The sequence below is a fragment of the Pempheris klunzingeri genome, chromosome 23, assembly GCF_042242105.1.
Source record: "Pempheris klunzingeri isolate RE-2024b chromosome 23, fPemKlu1.hap1, whole genome shotgun sequence".
NCBI classification, from domain to species: domain Eukaryota; kingdom Metazoa; phylum Chordata; class Actinopteri; order Acropomatiformes; family Pempheridae; genus Pempheris; species Pempheris klunzingeri.
The window spans coordinates 13958398-13972302 of NC_092034.1; the positions used below are offsets into that span (position 1 = coordinate 13958398).

The 13905-nt window shown below is 39.9% G+C and overlaps 4 protein-coding genes across 4 annotated transcripts; all 4 read left to right on the plus strand.

Moving 5' to 3' along the window:
• The first annotated feature begins 2365 nt into the window (after positions 1 to 2365).
• LOC139222749 (signal-regulatory protein beta-2-like) lies at positions 2366 to 4079 on the plus strand. Its single transcript, XM_070854599.1, has 5 exons — positions 2366 to 2433; positions 2550 to 3254; positions 3370 to 3486; positions 3570 to 3613; positions 3754 to 4079. Exons 1-5 carry the CDS (start codon positions 2379 to 2381, stop codon positions 3871 to 3873), a joined length of 1041 nt encoding a protein of 346 aa, XP_070710700.1. The 5' UTR covers positions 2366 to 2378; the 3' UTR covers positions 3874 to 4079.
• A 1242-nt stretch (positions 4080 to 5321) lies between these two features.
• LOC139222775 (uncharacterized) lies at positions 5322 to 7003 on the plus strand. Its single transcript, XM_070854637.1, has 5 exons — positions 5322 to 5376; positions 5480 to 6178; positions 6294 to 6410; positions 6494 to 6537; positions 6678 to 7003. Exons 1-5 carry the CDS (start codon positions 5322 to 5324, stop codon positions 6795 to 6797), a joined length of 1035 nt encoding a protein of 344 aa, XP_070710738.1. The 3' UTR covers positions 6798 to 7003.
• Positions 7004 to 8245: 1242 nt separating this feature from the next.
• Positions 8246 to 10074, plus strand: LOC139222746 (uncharacterized). The gene is made up of 5 exons (XM_070854596.1): positions 8246 to 8300; positions 8404 to 9102; positions 9218 to 9334; positions 9418 to 9461; positions 9602 to 10074. Exons 1-5 carry the CDS (start codon positions 8246 to 8248, stop codon positions 9719 to 9721), a joined length of 1035 nt encoding a protein of 344 aa, XP_070710697.1. The 3' UTR covers positions 9722 to 10074.
• Positions 10075 to 11317: 1243 nt separating this feature from the next.
• On the plus strand, positions 11318 to 12858 carry LOC139222690 (immunoglobulin kappa light chain-like). Its single transcript, XM_070854534.1, has 5 exons — positions 11318 to 11380; positions 11505 to 12209; positions 12358 to 12477; positions 12568 to 12611; positions 12739 to 12858. Exons 1-5 carry the CDS (start codon positions 11326 to 11328, stop codon positions 12856 to 12858), a joined length of 1044 nt encoding a protein of 347 aa, XP_070710635.1. The 5' UTR covers positions 11318 to 11325.
• The last annotated feature ends 1047 nt before the right edge of the window (positions 12859 to 13905 follow it).

Sequence of the window (13905 nt, forward strand, 5' to 3'; positions counted from 1 at the left end):
TGAGAGGAGGACACTAACAAAACTCAAGTCCATCATGGACAACCCCTCTCACCCCCTGCACGAGACTGTGGGGGCCCTCAGCAGCTCTTTCAGCAGCAGGCTGAGGCACCCACTCTGCAAGAAGGAACGCTACCGCAGGTCATTTCCCCCATCAGCCATCAGACTCTATAACACCAGCATCACTGGCTGATGTTAATTATACTGCCTACCATCCATGTCATTCCATTCCTGTCTAAAGTGTAAATATCCTATGGTGTAAATATTTATTTCATTTCATCACAATCCATATATTTATATTTATTTTTGCTATTTTTGTCTTTTCTATTGCTTTGTTTTTTTTTCACTCTCCCTGTTTATATTGTTGCTGCTGTAACAAGAAAATTTCCCCCTATGGGGGATCAAATAAAGAAGTCTAAGTCTAAGTCTAAGTTCTCTAACAAGAAGCTTAACAGCAACATTCACAACAGGTTTGATCCATGAATCCACCAATACATTTCCTGCTTCAGTTAGAATTGGTATTTAAACAGTCCTCCTCATCGTGCTGTTCACATTCTGACATCATGAGACCAAGACGACACCTAACAGTTGATCAGCAGCACCTCAACACTGGAGGCTTCAAACAGGAAGTCCTCAGACGGAGGTGTTCACTGAGCTTAGAGGGTCACAGAGTGTCATCAGGAGGTTGGAACAGTGATACAGAGACTGGAAGAGTCACAGAAAGGAGAGGAGTGGACGTCCTTTGGCCACATCCCAATTTATTTATACCACTGTTGTTAGGTTTTCTTCAAATACATTGTTTAAAATGAAGAAATTACCATTGCATGCTTCTACTTTAATGCCCTACTTTCATGATATCACTGTAGCATTAAATTTTTACATTTTCCATATATTTCACCTGAAAGTCGAATATCCCTAACTTTTTGTGAGTAGTGTACATTCATACTTGGTAGACATAAATATCAGGACACATACACACAAATGTCAGCGCACGCATGCACTCACACATACAGACACACACACACACACACACACGTGCAGCTCTGCCATTATGCAAATTTTGACTATACAGAAATAAGAATAAATATGGTTGCTTAGCTTAAGACCAATATGGAACAGTAGGTTCTTTATTCTTTCAGTGCACAATTATAATATATTTAGGCAAAGGACGTGTGACACACTTTAGTTGTCAAGATATGTATTGACTTTGTGTGTTAATAAACACTTTTTAATATACATGCTGGTGTGTTTAATGTGAGTGTTAAAAGAGTGAATGATGTCAATGTCTGCTCTACAAAGAACTCTGAAATCCTTCAACTTTAGCAGCACTCAATATATTATTATTATTAGCAGCAGCAGTAGTAGGAGCAGTAGTAGGAGCAGTAGTAGGAGCAGTAGTAGTAGTAGGAGCAGTAGTAGGAGCAGTAGTAGTAGTAGTAGTAGTAGTAGTAGTAGTAGTATTGGCATTATTATAAGCATTATTATAAGCATTATGTTACATTATCAAAATTCCAAACTGATTGCTTAGTGTGTTTTAATGAGACTAATGAATCATTAAATTGTTGTTTAACATTCTTCTTTTCAAAGAATGGTACCCTGGGATGGACAACTACTTAAGTGCTATTATTGAATATAATTATGAATTTTCTTACACAGCTGAAAACCAGCTGTGAACCATATCTGACATGAGAAGTAGTAGTAGTTATAAAATGTGTGTTCACAGGTTATACTATGAACATATGCAGTAAAGAAATAAAGCATGCATTACTCTCAGACTTGTAAAATGTAACCCTGATACTTTTCGTTCGGTATCGTTCAGTGCAGCAGCAGCATTTGTGGTTTTCAGTAGGATGTAAGTCTGCAGTCTGACAAGGATATCCCTCATCTGGTCAAATTTACATGATTATATTGACTTTACAGGATGAGGTCTGCTATTTAAAAGTCAAAAGCATGTTCAACATTATGTCTATTGGTAGTTGTTTGTGTAGGTAGAACTGATTGTGTTTGATTTCAGCTGCCATTCTAGTACGATGGAGGTAAATGGAATTTAATGACCGTTTATGGCACCCACAACACCAAACAAGCACATTGCAAAACCAGCAACAAGTTCACTGTGTCTTGTTACACCTTTATGTTGGACGTTTATGATATCTAATGCCAAGACTAGGAGCTGTTGTGTACTTTATACGTCTCACCATGTGAACTGTTTCTAAAACACAAAAACTGACACTGTATGTGGCAATGAACATGTGATGTTTCCTAAGTAGGACATTCTGTAGAGTACAGCGTCACTTCAGGTTGGCCAATCAAACACAGTCTTGTCTCTAAAGAGCGGAGAAAGGGTGGATGCTCTTTTCATTTCACGCAGCGGTTTGAGCACAATGGCATCTCCAGTGTTTGCTTTCTATCTTACATGTTTGCTCCTGGGGAAAATGGGTGAGTTGTCTTTTTGTTACTCAGACTTGTGCCTTTTGGTACATGATGACTCCTTGTAGAAATGTTTCCAAGATTATACAGAATTCTGTTCCGTTTTGTCTTTTATTTCTCTTCAGCTCCGACAGCTGCTCTGAAATCCACCTCGTCTGTTCATCAAGAGAGACCTTTAGTGTTTGTTAAAAATGGGGACAACTTGACCTTACAGTGTTTCTACGAAGGTGATGTTGCTGCAAGGCTTTACTGGTACAAGCAAACACTGGGAGAGAAAACAAGGCTCATGTCTACGTTCTTCAAGTTTGATAAAAATGAGACTTTTTATGATGAATTCAAGAATCCACGTTTCACACTGGATACTGAAAATGGTAAAAATCACATTACAATCACAGATTTGCGTAATTCAGACTCTGCTACTTACTTCTGCATGAGCTCCTGTTTATACAATTTAGAAGTTTCGGAGAGCATTACAGTCATTGTAGAGGGTTCAGGTTTGAACATCCCAGCTTTGGTCCATCAGTCAACATCTGAGACCATCCAGCCAGGAGGCTCAGTGACTCTGAACTGTACAGTACACACTGGGACCTGTGATGGAGAACACAGGGTTTACTGGTTCAGACACTCTGAGGAATCTCATCCAGGACTCATTTACACCCACGGAGGCAGAGAGGATCAGTGTGAGAGGAAACCTGAAGCACAAACACACACCTGTGTGTACAACCTGCCAATGGAGAGCGTGAGTCTTTCTCATGCTGGAACCTACTACTGTGCTGTGGCCTCATGTGGTTACGTAGTGTTTGGAAACGGGACCAAGCTGGAATATGAGGGTAGGTAACTGTCTCGTGGAATTTGTTGCATTAGAGAAGTAGTCATTGTTATTTCCTGAATAACCTCAATGAAAACATACTGTAAGCTCCGTTTCTGATATCCGTCTCTCTGCAGATGAGGTTGGCCTGGTTTATTTCCTGAGTGCAGTTTTGGCGTTCGCCACCATCCTGATTGTTGTGTTGGCTTTCTCAGTGTGCATGATGAACAAGAGACACAGCTGCCAACCTACAGGTAACTAGTCCTTTTTATATCTGACAGCTTGTACTCAAGGAACATGGCTTTAGAGTAAAAGATCTTTTCTGTTTCACAACCAGAGTCTCCAGGGAGATTAGGAGCTCCATCCACAGTGAATGAAGAGGTGAGTACAAGCTGTTGACCATAAGCTAACTGCTTACTGCCATTCACTCATCTTTTTTGCACAATACTTTGTTTCCTGGATACTGTTTTACTTTCTGTAAAAAATGAAATCATCTGATGAGATGCATATTTCATTTCCAGGGTCACAAACAAACAGACAGCCTCCTTTATGCTGCTTTAAGTGTTAAACTCTCCAGCAGATCAAGACGCCAGCGGGATCAAACTTGGAGTGAATGTGTGTTCTACACAGTGAAGCAATAGAACGGGGAATATTACATCTGTAGTTTTTTTTCCAAGTTGGCTTTCAAATCATTTTGAGGTGTCATTTAGATTTAGATATAAGTTAGATATAGATATAAGCCAGAACTGTATGCTTTACTAATGTGAATGTTTAGGATAAGTTTCTTTGTCTTTGTGATCTGAAGTTACTTTTGTGTCTCGCAAATAAAGAATGCATCTAATATTCTAATGCTATTTCTAGCATTTAGGAATATATTATTTTAGTGAGTTAATCAGTATATTATTGGACGCTCATTAATGCTTTAGCGGCAGCATCTCAGAATCAAAGGGACACAATCGTTATGGCATTGCAGACTTGGAGCATGTTTGATACAGACATGACACCTTCAAGGAGTGACAACATCCACCAACATGTGATGTTGCAGCACAAACTAATCCACCTTGAGTGGATGGATAATGGCTGTTTTTATTCACAGGTTGTTTACGGTAAGTGTGCTGATTGTAAAGCACAAACCCAGGAGACATGAGTACCTTTTTTTAGCCTCTGTGTGGTCGGCCATCAAAGATTAGCTCTGAATCCATTTTAGTCATGTACTTCTAGGCCCCTCTGCTCTCTCTGTCTTTGTGGTTTCAAACAGCACGTCCCTGCAGTGTCTTCATGCACAGTCTAACTCTAGTGCCCAGACTATTTCAAAAAGATGAGACGATAATTATTTCAGCAATAAATCTGATGTATTCATTCCGTTTGTATTCACATCTGCAAACTAAAAAGAAATCACAAATATCTAAAGTAGCATTAAGGTGACCAGAAGGTCAAACAACATAACATTTGCACATATACACTCAGTGTTTGGGCTTTTTTTTTTAAATCATGTAGAGTGCACAGACACCTGTTTCTGCCAGACAGACAGTAGTGTTACAATACAAGTATTCTTTTCACTGTTGTATCATCCGAACAGTGGTCATTATGTGTGTGTTTGGAAAGCAGATGATCTCTATATAACATGTTATTTTTACCACCAACACAAGCCACCACTAATATATACACTACCGCAATATATATGGGCTGTCTGTATTGGCCATGGACATGACAGCCACCGCTGATTTGTGGGGAGAATATAGAGCAACCACAATGCTCATGCTTAATGCTACATACAAAACGTACAAGCAATGTGATGAGTTATTTTGGATACAAACTTACCATTAACAGGACATTAATTAAGTTACAAAGTAAAATGAACCTTATAGATCCTGACTGCATGTGTGGAATGAAACAGGAGAATTACGAGTGGAAGATCTGTTTTAAGCACGTAGATGTCGATGCATTGAAGGCAGCAGTGAAAATGTTTTCAATGTTTCCAAATCAGCATCTTAGGTTGTACTAACCACTTGGGTGGTTAGCCAATCAGACAGAGTGTCCTCTCTGTAGAGTAGAGGTTCAGTTCATTCAGCACGGCATTACGAGCACAATGACACCTCTGAGGTTTGCTTTGTGTCTGACTTATCTGTTCTTGGGAGGATTAGGTAAGTTGTAAATGTGTTTGAATACATAATTTCATTATTTACTAGGATTACGTTTTTTATTTGATTGATTGAATTGCTCTTTGTGGATCTATTTTCTCCTCAGCGCAGATCACTGATTTGAGCTCGTCTATACATGTGCGTCAAACTGGTGGTTTTTATTCAGCTAACGTTGGTGACAGCGTGACTTTGAGATGTTTCGATGAAGCAAGGACTGTTTACTGGTATAAGCAAACTCTAGGACAGAAACTGAGGATCATCTCTTCATTCTATAAACATGATAAAAGTGTCACCTTCCATAATGAATTCAAGAACAATTCACGTTTCACACTAGACGCAGGGATTGGTAAAAATCACCTGATAATCTCCGATTTAGGCACTTCAGACTCAGCCACTTATTACTGTGCAGGAGGCTATGGATATGATTTAGAATTTTCACAGAGTATTACAGTCAGTGTAAAGGGTTCAGGTTTGAACATCCCAGCTTTGGTCCATCAGTCAGCATCTGAGACCATCCAGCCAGGAGGCTCTGAGACTCTGAACTGTACAGTACACACTGGGACCTGTGATGGAGAACACAGGGTTTACTGGTTCAGACGCTCTGAGGAATCTCATCCAGGACTCATTTACACCCACGGAGGCAGAGAGGATCAGTGTGAGAGGAAACCTAAAGCACAAACACACACCTGTGTGTACAACCTGCCAATGGAGAGCGTGAGTCTTTCTCATGCTGGAACCTACTACTGTGCTCTGGCCTCATGTGGTTACGTAGTGTTTGGAAACGGGACCAAGCTGGAATATGAGGGTAGGTAACTGTCTCGTGGAATTTGTTGCATTAGAGAAGTAGTCATTGTTATTTCCTGAATAACCTCAATGAAAACATACTGTAAGCTCCGTTTCTGATATCCGTCTCTCTGCAGATGAGGTTGGCCTGGTTTATTTCCTGAGTGCAGTTTTGGCGTTCGCCACCATCCTGATTGTTGTGTTGGCTTTCTCAGTGTGCATGATGAACAAGAGACACAGCTGCCAACCTACAGGTAACTAGTCCTTTTTATATCTGACAGCTTGTACTCAAGGAACATGGCTTTAGAGTAAAAGATCTTTTCTGTTTCACAACCAGAGTCTCCAGGGAGATTAGGAGCTCCATCCACAGTGAATGAAGAGGTGAGTACAAGCTGTTGACCATAAGCTAACTGCTTACTGCCATTCACTCATCTTTTTTGCACAATACTTTGTTTCCTGGATACTGTTTTACTTTCTGTAAAAAATGAAATCATCTGATGAGATGCATATTTCATTTCCAGGGTCACAAACAAACAGACAGCCTCCTTTATGCTGCTTTAAGTGTTAAACTCTCCAGCAGATCAAGACGCCAGCGGGATCAAACTTGGAGTGAATGTGTGTTCTACACAGTGAAGCAATAGAACGGGGAATATTACATCTGTAGTTTTTTTTCCAAGTTGGCTTTCAAATCATTTTGAGGTGTCATTTAGATTTAGATATAAGTTAGATATAGATATAAGCCAGAACTGTATGCTTTACTAATGTGAATGTTTAGGATAAGTTTCTTTGTCTTTGTGATCTGAAGTTACTTTTGTGTCTCGCAAATAAAGAATGCATCTAATATTCTAATGCTATTTCTAGCATTTAGGAATATATTATTTTAGTGAGTTAATCAGTATATTATTGGACGCTCATTAATGCTTTAGCGGCAGCATCTCAGAATCAAAGGGACACAATCGTTATGGCATTGCAGACTTGGAGCATGTTTGATACAGACATGACACCTTCAAGGAGTGACAACATCCACCAACATGTGATGTTGCAGCACAAACTAATCCACCTTGAGTGGATGGATAATGGCTGTTTTTATTCACAGGTTGTTTACGGTAAGTGTGCTGATTGTAAAGCACAAACCCAGGAGACATGAGCACCTTTTTTTAGCCTCTGTGTGGTCGGCCATCAAAGATTAGCTCTGAATCCATTTTAGTCATGTACTTCTAGGCCCCTCTGCTCTCTCTGTCTTTGTGGTTTCAAACAGCACGTCCCTGCAGTGTCTTCATGCACAGTCTAACTCTAGTGCCCAGACTATTTCAAGAAAATGAGACGATAATTATTTCAGCAATAAATCTGATGTATTCATTCCGTTTGTATTCACATCTGCAAACTAAAAAGAAATCACAAATATCTAAAGTAGCATTAAGGTGACCAGAAGGTCAAACAACATAACATTTGCACATATACACTCAGTGTTTGGGCTTTTTTTTTTAAATCATGTAGAGTGCACAGACACCTGTTTCTGCCAGACAGACAGTAGTGTTACAATACAAGTATTCTTTTCACTGTTGTATCATCCGAACAGTGGTCATTATGTGTGTGTTTGGAAAGCAGATGATCTCTATATAACATGTTATTTTTACCACCAACACAAGCCACCACTAATATATACACTACCGCAATATATATGGGCTGTCCGTATTGGCCATGGACATGACAGCCACCGCTGATTTGTGGGGAGAATATAGAGCAACCACAATGCTCATGCTTAATGCTACATACAAAACGTACAAGCAATGTGATGAGTTATTTTGGATACAAACTTACCATTAACAGGACATTAATTAAGTTACAAAGTAAAATGAACCTTATAGATCCTGACTGCATGTGTGGAATGAAACAGGAGAATTACGAGTGGAAGATCTGTTTTAAGCACGTAGATGTTGATGCATTGAAGGCAGCAGTGAAAATGTTTTCAATGTTTCCAAATCAGCATCTTAGGTGGTACTAACCACTTGGGTGGTTAGCCAATCAGACAGAGTGTCCTCTCTGTAGAGTAGAGGTTCAGTTCATTCAGCACGGCATTACGAGCACAATGACACCTCTGAGGTTTGCTTTGTGTCTGACTTATCTGTTCTTGGGAGGATTAGGTAAGTTGTAAATGTGTTTGAATACATAATTTCATTATTTACTAGGATGACTTTTTTTATTTGATTGAATGAATTGCTCTTTGTGGATCTATTTTCTCCTCAGCGCAGATCACTGATTTGAGCTCGTCTATACATGTGCGTCAAACTGGTGGTTTTAATTCAGTTAACGTTGGTGACAGCGTGACTTTGAGATGTTTCGATGAAGCAAGGACTGTTTACTGGTATAAGCAAACTCTAGGACAGAAACTGAGGATCATCTCTTCATTCTATAAACATGATAAAAGTGGCACCTTCCATAATGAATTCAAGAACAATTCACGTTTCACACTAGACGCAGGGATTGGTAAAAATCACCTGATAATCTCCGATTTAGGCACTTCAGACTCAGCCACTTATTACTGTGCAGGAGGCTATGGATATGATTTTGAATTTTCACAGAGTATTACAGTCAGTGTAAAGGGTTCAGGTTTGAACATCCCAGCTTTGGTCCATCAGTCAGCATCTGAGACCATCCAGCCAGGAGGCTCTGAGACTCTGAACTGTACAGTACACACTGGGACCTGTGATGGAGAACACAGGGTTTACTGGTTCAGACACTCTGAGGAATCTCATCCAGGACTCATTTACACCCACGGAGGCAGAGAGGATCAGTGTGAGAGGAAACCTAAAGCACAAACACACACCTGTGTGTACAACCTGCCAATGGAGAGCGTGAGTCTTTCTCATGCTGGAACCTACTACTGTGCTGTGGCCTCTTGTGGTTACATAGTGTTTGGAAACGGGACCAAGCTGGAATATGAGGGTAGGTAACTGTCTCGTGGAATTTGTTGCATTAGAGAAGTAGTCATTGTTATTTCCTGAATAACCTCAATGAAAACATACTGTAAGCTCCGTTTCTGATATCCGTCTCTCTGCAGATGAGGTTGGCCTGGTTTATTTCCTGAGTGCAGTTTTGGCGTTCGCCACCATCCTGATTGTTGTGTTGGCTTTCTCAGTGTGCATGATGAACAAGAGACACAGCTGCCAACCTACAGGTAACCAGTCCTTTTTATATCTGACAGCTTGTACTCAAGGAACATGGCTTTAGAGTAAAAGATCTTTTCTGTTTCACAACCAGAGTCTCCAGGGAGATTAGGAGCTCCATCCACAGTGAATGAAGAGGTGAGTACAAGCTGTTGACCATAAGCTAACTGCTTACTGCCATTCACTCATCTTTTTTGCACAATACTTTGTTTCCTGGATACTGTTTTACTTTCTGTAAAAAATGAAATCATCTGATGAGATGCATATTTCATTTCCAGGGTCACAAACAAACAGACAGCCTCCTTTATGCTGCTTTAAGTGTTAAACTCTCCAGCAGATCAAGACGCCAGCGGGATCAAACTTGGAGTGAATGTGTGTTCTACACAGTGAAGCAATAGAACGGGGAATATTACATCTGTAGTTTTTTTTCCAAGTTGGCTTTCAAATCATTTTGAGGTGTCATTTAGATTTAGATATAAGTTAGATATAGATATAAGCCAGAACTGTATGCTTTACTAATGTGAATGTTTAGGATAAGTTTCTTTGTCTTTGTGATCTGAAGTTACTTTTGTGTCTCGCAAATAAAGAATGCATCTAATATTCTAATGCTATTTCTAGCATTTAGGAATATATTATTTTAGTGAGTTAATCAGTATATTATTGGACGCTCCCGTTCATTAATGCTTTAGAAGTCACTCATCTGCTTTTAGGATCAAGATCGCCTCACACTTGTGTTTATGCTCAGTGGTTTTTAATGGAGGCATGTGTTTTACATGGTTTATCGCCAAATAAACAACATTTGAAGAATTTGGAGCACTTTGAGCTTCTTCATGCTGTGGCTGATGCACCATGTTTATCAGACACACACACACACACACACACAATGCTACAAAGGGCCGTCCTGCAGTGTTTATACGAGTGCAATGATTTGATATCATAAGTGGTGTAGCATAAGTGGCAAAAACATAATACAGCAGAGAACAATGCACAGTAATAGTCGCTATGTAAAGAACACAGTGAAATCAATGTTGTGCCCGCCTGCTAAGTAACACAAATTATGATCAGACTGATGAAAGCTGGGGTGGCACAGCCCTGGTGAAAGCACACCACTTTGTTTCAGGAAGCCTTAACTGTCAAATACTTGACTCAATTTTGAGTGTCAGCCTGTAGGTGTCTCTTTCTGACTGGCTGGATGGGTGGGTTCAGCCTGGGGAGTGTCTTCTTCTGGTTGGTCTCAACACAACACACAACATCCTGCTGTTTAAACTGCACAAGTTTCCAGCAGTCCAGTGGCAGCAGTCTGACAGCAGCACCTCACTTCTGCCACACTTCCTGTGTGAGATCTTGTTAGGCCTGGTGTCCTAAGCTGGTTATTTAGAAGTGTAGACGTACATTTTGTAAACACACTAATACAAATTTTGTAAATGGCACTGAAGTAGCATGGGAGAGCAGCCATTCTCTTTGTACTGTTTTCTCCTTTTTTTATAACTTGTGCTACTAAATGTCTTGTTTGTTTGTTTCACCAAGGGATGCTCCAGTTTCACATGTTGTGGTAATAAATGATTTGATTTCATTGGCAATTCAGTGTTCAGACTTTGGGTTGAGGACCGTGGAGAAAACAACCTTATGACTCTTATCAAGCGATCAGTTGGATGATCAATGGATGAGTCAGTCAAAATCTTTTTTCTTACCTGCTAAACATAATGGCCACCAGCCCATTACAAATATTGGGCAAAATTGGGCTTTATCTTGTTACCAATGTTTTCATACTGGATAAAAAAAAGAGTGATTTAAACTCTAATATCATTATGTTCTCCATATATCTTGCATCATGTGAACCTCAAACACTAATTTGAACTCTACACTGCAGGTGGAAGTGAGCGTGTGATCACATTTCCTACAAAGGACAAGTGTCACAGTCTGGCCAATCAAATGTAAGCTTGTCTCTGAAGCCTGGAGAAACCATCAATATTCATTCATTCAGCGCAGAAGTTTGAACACAATGACATCTCCGGTGCTTGCTCTCTGCCTCACATGCCTGTTCCCGGTGACACTGGGTAAGTTACATTTTTGTGATTTTGTGATCCCTCCTCATGTACATTTCTAATCACTTCACTTCAGATTATGCTGAATTCTGTCACGTTACATTAAACCTACATTTCCTTTGTCTCTCACACACAGCTCAGAAGACTAACATGAAATTCTCCTCATCTGTTGGTCAAGAGAGCAGTTTTGTATCAGTTAATAGTGGGGACAAGTTGACTTTACAGTGTTTCTATGACCGTTCTTTTGCTGCAAAACTTTACTGGTTTAAACAAACTCTGGGACAGAAACCGAGACTCCTCTCTAGTTATTACAAGTATGCAAAAAATACCACTTTTCATGATGAATTCGAGAACAATCCACGATTCACACTGGATACTAACAATGGTAAAAATCACTTAACAATCACAAATATGCATTTTTCAGACTCAGCGACTTACTACTGCGCTCATTATTTTGACGTTGTAAACATTTTGGAGAGCATTACAGTCATTGTAAAGGGTTCAGGTTTGAACATCCCTGCTTTGGTCCATCAGTCAGCATCTGAGACCATCCAGCCAGGAGGCTCAGTGACTCTGAACTGTACAGTACACACTGGGACCTGTGATGGAGAACACAGGGTTTACTGGTTCAGACACTCTGAGGAATCTCATCCAGGACTCATTTACACCCACGGAGGCAGAGAGGATCAGTATGAGAGGAAACCTAAAGCACAAACACACACCTGTGTGTACAACCTGCCAATGGAGAGCGTGAATCTTTCTCATGCTGGAACCTACTACTGTGCTGTGGCCTCTTGTGGTTACATAGTGTTTGGAAACGGGACCAAGCTGGAATTCAAGGGTAAGTAACCATCCAGCAGGAGTTCTCTCATCTAATGGTAGTTTCTCCTTTGAATGGTGTTACATGTTATACAGATTCTAAAACCCTTAGGGAAAAACACAGAAAACATGCTAAAACCTCTGTTTCTGGTGGTTATGTCTCTCTGCAGATGAGATGGACTGTCATATCTTGGTGTGTGCTTTGAGCGTCGCTTTGACATTCACCTCCATCCTGAGTGTTTTCCTGGCTTTGTCAATGTACAAGACAAACAAGAGAAATAGCTCTTCAGGTAAAAGGCATATGACACTGTTTGTATCTGACAGCTTGTGTTCACTGAATTTGGCTTTGGAAATAAAATAACCTTTTCTGTATTTCACAGAGTCTCAAGCAAGATTGTCAGCTCCCCCCACAGCAGATGCAGAGGTGAACGCAGTTTTGAATAAATAGCCATTCAACTATCATTTATACCACAATTAACTGGCTTGTGGACATTGTTTTATGTTTTTTAGGAACCATATTGTGATCTTCCGTTTATACATTTTGTTATCAGGGTTACAGAGATGCAGACAACCTCCAGTATGCCGCTTTAAGTTTTAACCAGCCCAACAGATCAAGAAGTCAGAGGAACACCACCATGGACGAATGTGTGTACTCCAGTGTGAACCAGTAGAACAGAACATGTTTCATTTGCATTGCGTGAATGCGATGTGTCACCGTCTCAGGATCTCTGGAGAGGTGGGATGTAGATTTAGATGTGTGTGGCAGCATTTAGTAATGTGCACATTCTTTATTCTGTCCTGGTGGTTTCTTGTGTTACTTATACGTGCTTTTTTAAACATAAAAAACATGTGTCTGAAATCCTTTTTTCCTTTTATTGTAATTGTAGCATTACATCCAGAGGGCCTGATTCAATTTTTCCTCTGTGCAACATAGTTCCTCTTGGGCTATGAGCAGAGCAAGTGATATTTATTCATCTCTTAATGGTTTTATAACTTGTTATGTATATTGTGCATTCCTATGAATAGCTTGCACCATTAATAATCAAATAAATCAATTTATCGAACAATGGAGACAATGTGTCTGCATGTGTGTTCAGTCCCTGTTAGCGGCACATTTGCTTTGCAGCCCTGTCCCCAATAGATTCCTTTTATAAACAATGAATTTGCAACAGAAAATACATTTTGAGGACAATGTAATGCAGACAGTATTACATTTTCTACTGCCATAATATTGTTATAATGAATGTAACGTGGTCGCAAAAATGTTGATACAGAACAGTAAAAAGTTCACTGACAACATATTTCATTTGTTTTCTGTATTGAATTTCATATGTAGGCCTTTTTCATTTGTTTTCTGACAAAATAAAAGAAATGAAAGCTTTTCTCTTACTTTAAACAAAGCGGTTTTGTTTCCTCAACTCAACCACAGACCGGACTCTGGGCACAAACCATAGACTCTGCTGTGACAATTCTGCACTTAGCACAACCGCCATCAGCTACGCCCCCCTCCCTGTGGCTCTGCATGTGGCATTTGTTTCATTCACTCATAGAAAAATTGTCTGTAGACATAAATCCAGGTAGCGATTACATTCGTCAGATGACGTAATTAGGAATTAGGGGCTCCTCCGGAACCACTTTATACGTGCACTACATCACTTTCTAATGGACACCCTGCAGCCAATCAGAATGCAGTATTCACCCAGACCATGGTAGAAATC

Excerpts from the sequence above, each read along its gene's own strand:
- LOC139222690 (XM_070854534.1), top strand. The coding sequence starts at position 11,326 with ATGACATCTCCGGTGCTTGCTCTCTGCCTCACATGCCTGTTCCCGGTG. Across the intron at positions 12,478-12,567 it reads CAAGAGAAATAGCTCTTCAG|AGTCTCAAGCAAGATTGTCA; the intron begins GTAAAAGGCATA and ends TGTATTTCACAG. Across the intron at positions 12,612-12,738 it reads CCCCCACAGCAGATGCAGAG|GGTTACAGAGATGCAGACAA; the intron begins GTGAACGCAGTT and ends TTTTGTTATCAG.
- LOC139222746 (XM_070854596.1), top strand. The coding sequence starts at position 8,246 with ATGACACCTCTGAGGTTTGCTTTGTGTCTGACTTATCTGTTCTTGGGA. Across the intron at positions 9,335-9,417 it reads ACACAGCTGCCAACCTACAG|AGTCTCCAGGGAGATTAGGA; the intron begins GTAACCAGTCCT and ends TTTCACAACCAG. Across the intron at positions 9,462-9,601 it reads CATCCACAGTGAATGAAGAG|GGTCACAAACAAACAGACAG; the intron begins GTGAGTACAAGC and ends TTTCATTTCCAG.
- LOC139222775 (XM_070854637.1), top strand. The coding sequence starts at position 5,322 with ATGACACCTCTGAGGTTTGCTTTGTGTCTGACTTATCTGTTCTTGGGA. Across the intron at positions 6,179-6,293 it reads GACCAAGCTGGAATATGAGG|ATGAGGTTGGCCTGGTTTAT; the intron begins GTAGGTAACTGT and ends GTCTCTCTGCAG. Across the intron at positions 6,538-6,677 it reads CATCCACAGTGAATGAAGAG|GGTCACAAACAAACAGACAG; the intron begins GTGAGTACAAGC and ends TTTCATTTCCAG.
- LOC139222749 (XM_070854599.1), top strand. The coding sequence starts at position 2,379 with ATGGCATCTCCAGTGTTTGCTTTCTATCTTACATGTTTGCTCCTGGGG. Across the intron at positions 3,255-3,369 it reads GACCAAGCTGGAATATGAGG|ATGAGGTTGGCCTGGTTTAT; the intron begins GTAGGTAACTGT and ends GTCTCTCTGCAG. Across the intron at positions 3,614-3,753 it reads CATCCACAGTGAATGAAGAG|GGTCACAAACAAACAGACAG; the intron begins GTGAGTACAAGC and ends TTTCATTTCCAG.